The 7,316-nt window shown below is 42.2% G+C and overlaps 1 protein-coding gene across 3 annotated transcripts in view; it reads right to left on the bottom strand.

Annotated features, from left to right (window-relative positions):
* Nucleotides 1-1,285: 1,285 nt before the first annotated feature.
* LOC140404395 (protein FAM219B-like) overlaps nt 1,286-7,316 on the bottom strand; it is a 45,129-nt gene continuing 39,098 nt past the window's right edge. For 2 of the 3 annotated variants that reach the window (XM_072492856.1, XM_072492858.1), the window contains exon 6: nt 1,286-6,994. In XM_072492856.1, coding sequence (XP_072348957.1) covers nt 6,836-6,994 — 159 coding nt within the window. In that variant the 3' untranslated portion in view covers nt 1,286-6,835. The remainder of the gene's footprint in view (nt 6,995-7,316) is intronic. The other variant, XM_072492857.1, reaches the window with a different exon arrangement.

Raw genomic sequence — 7,316 nt, 5'->3', positions numbered from 1 at the left:
GCACTTTTCCACATTATATTCCATCTGCCACTTTTTTGCCCACTCTCCTAGGCTGTCCCTTCTGCAGCCTCCTGGCTTCCTCAACACTACCTGTTCCTCTACATATCTTTGAATCATCTGCAAACTTAGCAACAATGCCCTCAGTTCCTTCTTCCAGATCAATAATGCACATGGTGAATAGCTGTGGTCCTAACACTGACCCCTGTGGAACACAAGTCACCGGCTGCCATCCTGAAAAAGACCCATTTACATTTGTCACGTACACCGAGGTACAGTGAAAAGTATTGCTTTATCCCCACACCCTGCCTTCTGCCAGTCAGCCATCCTTTATCCATGCCAGTACCTTGCCCTAACACCATGGACTCTTATCGTATTTAGCAGCCTCCTGTACAGCACCTTACCAAAGGCCTTTTGGAAATCCAAATAGATCACATCCACTGGCTCTCCTTTGTCTTAACTTCCTTAAAGCACAGGTTTGGCTGCATGTAGCTCTCACCAGAGTGAGAAGTTTGTGGGTTCACGGTTGACTCCAAACACTGGACAAGTTCTAAGCTGTATCAAGGGAATACAGCGCTGTTGGAGGTTCTGTCTTTCAGATTATTCATCAAACTTTAGCCCCTGCTCATTTTTCAGGTGGACATAAAAGATCTTACACTACTTCAAAGGAGTTCTCCTCTCCACCTTGACCAATAGTATCACTCAACCAGATATCTGGTCATTGTGTTGTCTGTGGAAGCTTGCGGTGCGTAAAATAGCTACTGCACTTTGAACATTAGTGACTACACTTCAAAGTGAATTAATTGGCTGAAAACTGCTGTTATCCTAATTCAAAGTTATCGGATAGCAAGTTACACAAACTTCAGCGTGAAAATCTTGGGACTTTCCGATCCGCATGGTTTGCTACACAGGAACCTACGGAGCCAGCAATTTTTTTTTTTGTAGCAACTCTATGGTGGCACGGTGGCACAGTGCTTAGCACTGCTGCCTCACAGCCCCAGAGGCCCAGTTTCAATTCTGGCCTTGGTTACTGTCTGTGGAGTTTGCACGTTCTCCCAGTGTCTGCATGGGTTTCCTCCGGATGCTCCAGTTCTCTCCCCCCATCCCCCCCCCCACACACACACAATCCAAAGATGTGTAGGTTATGTTACGGGGATAGGATGGGCGTGTGGACTTGGGTGGAGAGCTCATTCAGAGGATCGGTGAGACTCAATGGGCCGAATGGCCTTCTTCTCCACTCCAGCAATTCGATCATTCGACAAATTGACAAGCACAGAACAAGCTCAAGTCTTTTAAAGAATTCTTTATTTTAATCTGCCATTCCAATAGCTTACAAAAAAATAAATGCAATTTAATAAATTTTGGGTGGAGAGCTCATTCAGAGGATCGGTGAGACTCAATGGGCCGAATGGCCTTCTTCTCCACTCCAGCGATTCGATCATTCGACAAACTCTGACAAGCACAGAACATACTCAAGTCTTTTAAAGAATTCTTTATTTTAATCTGCCATACCAATAGCTTACAAAAAAATAAATGCAATTTAATAAATTGTAGTTAAGTCTATGTATTGCACAAAAAGAATATTTAGTCTTTACACTTTGCATACACTGTGTAAATTGAAAAGTTAACGATGGTTTTGGAACTCAAATGGCCACATGGCCCAGTGCATTTTCACAATCCGCTGGAGCTCCCACAACACCCGGCATCACCTTCAATTTTTCTTTAAAATATCCTCAATGTCCACATTCACAGAAATGTTATGGTTGAGCAAGTGTACAGAACATTAAACCTCTTTCCACACATTTCTCAAACTGCCCTTTTCAGTTTTCTTTGACCATGTATGTATGGGGCAATGCAATGCGGAGGGTTGCTAATGACTTGAAACTGTGTCTTGGTAACCGACAGCCTGGCAGAATGCAACTGTGCATCTTTCCCCAGAAATGATTTCTGCTTTGGTTCGAAACAAAGTATTCTGCCATCCTCTGGCTGTCTAATTAAGAGCTCCCGGTTTGCAATTCCCCAGTGGAATTAGGAGAGAACCCCTCAAGACACCCACGCGTATTAAATGCCATCAAGTGTTTTAGAATGAAACAACCCAGGTAATTAGAATTTCTCCATGCCAATCCTTATGAACAACCAAAAACGTATCTGCAGATGTTTGCACAACATTATTAACAATTGATTGCAGTGATCATAAGGCAAGGCATTCCCTATTCTTCCGCAATTCGCCCCTTGTAGCACCTCGGGTACAAATTGCTGATATCACCCCTCCTTTTCTCCAGCCCCCCCCCTCCCTCCTCTCTGGACGTTATACTCAAGGGTACCGCTACGGTCTACAAAATACACACTGAAATAGCATTGTCTGCGCTACATTATTCTTAAACAAGGGTGTGCAATACTTTCCAAAAAAAAAAAACAATACAAATTTAAAGGAACCATGCTGATGAACTGTGCTACAAGATGCAATAAGGCCTGGAGTAACTGAGGCACAAAGATGCAGTACATAATCGACCCCTGGCACAGGCAATCACCACAGAGCTTTGAAAATGTATCTCAAGTCATATTAGGAGGGCGAACATGAAGTTTTAGAGATTTCAACATGTTCTCCTGCAGAGGTTTGGAGTGCAGTGTTACATAAGAGTTCAAGTGGGTGAATTAATTGAGAAAATTACTAACCCTCACCTAGGATTCCTATACAGTTATAAATCGGAAGTCTTTTTTCTTTGCTGCAAGTATTGACCAAATCTCCGATGCCCACATAACACAGCCTCCCCCAACCTGGTTCAAATATTTCTCTATAGTGATCGCAACTATTCAATATAGATTAACTTGGAACATGTGGCAGTCGCCATAACAAATAACAATAGCAGAATTAGAATTTAACAGAATTTAAAGAAACGTTTTGACGCCCCTAGATAAAGTAATTAAAATAGAATTAATGGATTCCTGCGACATTACTCTGCTTACAAAAGTTGCTCAGAACAAACTCCTAAAAGGGCAGGTCAGTGAGGCCAAGATTGAGCACTTCTGGAGGTCAAATACCAGTATTCTCTTCCCAATGCTTGTTAAGGAGCTAATTCATTGGTAGGCGAGTTGACAAATGCACAGTTAGAACTCTACAATTGGGTGCCAGGATTAGCTACTTATTAGGCTAGTGTAGCATCTTATACACCAAACCCGAATATCCAATAAATGCTTCTGACTTGATTCGCTACAAAATGTGATACTTGTTACCAGACAGATCCAAAACTGTGGTAGCTTGGCTATGACTGAAACCAAACTTGGGAAACAGCTAAATCAGACAATGGATAAGCTATTCACACGTATATTTAAGTGGCAGGAGAGTTCTATAGTGTTCAGGGTTTCTTACTCCAACAGACTTTGGATTCCCTGCCCTCCCACATTTCTACTGCAGCTTCCCAGCTCCCCAGCCTCAAGGGAGGAGAAGTTGGGACAGCCTGCCCTTTTGTTTCAACATTCAACAGCTCCCTTGACATAGCAGCACTCAATCTCAATCCGTCTGAATCCGCCAGCAGGGATTGCAATTGATGTAACAGTTAAATCAAAAGTGCCTTTTCAGCTTGAAACTGGATAAATCAATAGACCATTAAGTAACTGCTTCACTGAAATCTAAACACTATAAACACTGCTATTTTCCTCTAAACTGCAGATGATATAACGTCCATTGTGTTCATTTCAAGAATTCCAAACTTCGTCAATGTGGAAGCACGTACTCATGGCTTTGGGGCAGTTCTCCAAGAAAGAAATATTTAAGACATGATTTAAGACCGTCCAAATAAGTGATCTGTCAGCATAACATGTTTGATTTATGGCTCAAGAAAGATATGCATGTGCTCCTTACATTATGGAGCCATACGCTAACTGTGCAGCATTAGTCTTGAGCAATTCTTTGCTGGGCTATTTTATGAAGATGTTAATTTGCTCGTCATAAATGGCTTACATTAAAACAGGCCACAAGTAATTGCACAAAAATGCATTCATCGTTTATGCACTAATATTTACAGTGTAACCTCAAGGTCAGAGACACGAGATGCTGAGCACTTAATTATCAAGGCTGTGTGATGCTGTTTCATTTATTTCCCCTTAGTGATGTTTAAACATTAAGACTTTCAGTTTACTAGCTGCTCATTAGATAGTTATTACAAGAGCTGCTGAATGCCACAACCCAAGATGCCCAAACACAGGGCTGCCAGGTTTACACTCCGGACAAAATTAACTTTGGTAACTTACAGGCAAACTTGTAAAACAGAAGGAAATTAGTGTGTTGATGAAGCTGGACCAAGGATATATTTTTTTAATGTCCAGACTTTACATCATTGCTAAACTAAATCAAACAACTTTACTGAATGGGAGAGCATTGAAATATACAAGAAAACTCCACATCCCTAAAACAGGAAGCGCACGTGAATTCCAAAACTCTCTATTAATGTTAATAATAAATATTCCATTGCAGCTCCAGGGCAAGCAGGGAACTAAATAGGTAGCCAAAGTGCAAGGGACTGAACTAGTACGTTAAACAAGCTCCTGATCCCCTATCCTAGCACGAAATAGGCTGAACCGTCACAAAGGTATTAAAATAATGCAATTTTAACCCAAAGCCTAGTTCAAAACAAGCAATTTGGAGAAGGTCAGCAGATAGCCTAATAGACAGGCAACATCCCGTCACAGGATACAGACGTGGACAGTCACTGTACAGATTTTTCAAGAGGAGAAAGCGCATCCCTCTGAAAAGTGGGCCAATTTCAATTGGTCAGAGTTCAACATTTAAACGGAAGCACATGTAAACACAACACGTCGAGATAAAGAGTCGGTAATGTGAAGAAAAAAAAAGAATCAAAGTGCATCGGATGTCGCTGCCTTCAAACCGAACATACCAGACATTCATTGAACAAATGCTCCCAGAACTTCAGAGGAGCCCTTTTCCCAACTAATCGAATTCAGTTCTTACTGTGGTGGGATTGTAAAAGCCAATCTCTTTGAAATCACAGCCATTTTACACAATGTGGCAGATTCTATGTGGTATCTAACTGCATAAAGGAAACAATTGCTCTGAAATCATTAAACATGCATTTGGATATTGACAGGATGGAATAAACTAGACTGGATATCCTGCCCATTAAATCTCCATTACCATTCTCGCATTATTGCCATGGGAAGAAACTTCTATATTCATAATATTTTCGGGGGATTTTATGGGTGCACCCAATTAATTATGATCACAATCAGAAGATTGATTTTCACAACTTCCCTCACCTTTTCATTTGGCAAGTTCACTATTAAGGGTAAGTCATTTGTTGTTGCCGAAAAGACACTCAGACTGGCATGCTCACTGGAACATTCGTCTGAAAGGTTCAGCACCTGGGTAGCAAAGCACTTCTTGTGGTAACCGGATCCAACAATGCCACGCTGTGCCAAGCAACACGCCAGGCTTACTTTGTCTGGCCGTCTCTGCCACACTGCACGAGGTTACCAAGAGTGCCAACAGGCTGCTTCCCGGATCCCCGTCAAAAGCACCGCCATTGGTGCGCAACAGATGGGCGTCCTCTCAACTTTTGTCACAGGTACCTCCATCCCATCTTCCTCGGCAAAAAGATCTCACCATGGTTCGGCCTCTTTGGTGAGATGTGACCAAAAATCTGGAACTCACTGACTGGGGTGCAGTGAGGGAACAACCCCCAGTTTATTGTTCTACAGTGAAATATTTAGGCAGTATAGAACAGTCACCGGGTCTCCAAGATGATTTTCAAAGTTCTAATGTGCTTTTCCAAAAATTTGGATACTAAACATTAATGATGTCAATAAATAACCTGTGTTTACACCAAAACGAGAATAATTTCTGGTCATATCTATATAGTGTGAACCTTTATGCAGTCGAGCGTTGTTCTGGTGCTGCATTCTACAATTTACAGCTGACACCTCATGCGGATGATCTACATACAACGGCCAACGCAGATTATAGCTGTCCGCCGCCATATAGGTTAGTTTCAGCACCTCTATTGCTGCCCGTTGACAGAAAGTAAGGCTGAGAGTTAGAACCCATCACTTTTCCTCAGATTTTGTCCGTCTTACCCCCCCTTTTTCTCCCAACCCCTCCCATCGATTTCCTCCCAATAATTTAAGGCAGCAACAGGGGTATCGCTTTCGCCATCTTTCATTCCCAGCCTGCCCACTAAACATAGTCCTGGTCTCTACGGGAATGAAATGACGCCACCCATTAAAATGCCCCCCGCACACATTAGAGCAAAACCCCTTTATCCAGCATCAGGCGTTAGCCTGCTTAACTTGAGCCAGCACCTTTCAAATTGCGTGGAAGCGCCTCATTCTAATATCTGACTACGTAATTCCCCCCCATCCCCCAGTTACAATTTTGCAGATAAGCAAGGGGAAAAGTGGATTAAGTTAACTTGGGAATTTTGTTCAATTATGCGAGGGGCAAAACGAGTAGCTTATTGTGGAGAAATTTAGCAACTGAACTTTTAGTCTCACAGTTATTATCTGTAACCTCAAGGACAGCATTACAGGTGTGAATGGCATATGAATAAAAGGGGCAGAGACCAAATTCAATCAGAGAGATCAGCAATTGCAATGGCCACAGACTACATTTTTAAACAGAATTCTAGTATGTTAATATCATTTCCCAGTTTATAAATTTTTTCTTAAACAAGATCAGCCAAAATATATAATATATTTTATATATATATACACACACACACACACACGCACACGCACACACATCCTGTCCTTGTATGCAATGCTTAAAAAATTCAACTACTCAAAATGAAATTATCTTTTGACATGGTAGTGGAAGAGGCAGTGGTTACTGGACAGTACAAGAACTATCTGCCTGGCAACAAGAACAGGCTGACGAGGTAACAGGTTTAGGAGGAATGAGGTCAAGGTCTTCGTCATCTGGTATCTCATCTAGGTGATAGCCGTCTTTCAGGAGCTGGCGGTTCAGGTCTTGATTAACTTGCTGCTGGAAAAGAAAGTCGCCAAGGACAAGTGAAGTAGGTGATCAAACAATCTCGCAGTCACAGAATGAAACCTTCGCGTAATGCATTAACAGTACACTGAAGTAGAAGACGGAACTAGAATAGGTGAGGGAGACAGGAAACAAGGAGCAAGAATAAATGGGTCTTTTTCAGGGTCGCAAGTGGCGACCAGTGCAGCATCATAGGGATCAGTGCTTGGGCCCCTGCTATTCACAATAGAGATCAATGATTTGGATGAGGGAACCAAATGTCACATTTCCGAGCTGGCTGGTGACACAAAACTAGGTGGGAATGAACGGGAGTCGT

Source organism: Scyliorhinus torazame, chromosome 30 (assembly GCF_047496885.1).
Source record: "Scyliorhinus torazame isolate Kashiwa2021f chromosome 30, sScyTor2.1, whole genome shotgun sequence".
Classification (NCBI taxonomy): Eukaryota; Metazoa; Chordata; class Chondrichthyes; order Carcharhiniformes; family Scyliorhinidae; genus Scyliorhinus; species Scyliorhinus torazame.
The sequence above is the reverse complement of the archived record's forward strand: the minus strand, read 5'-3'. Positions and strand labels throughout refer to the sequence as shown.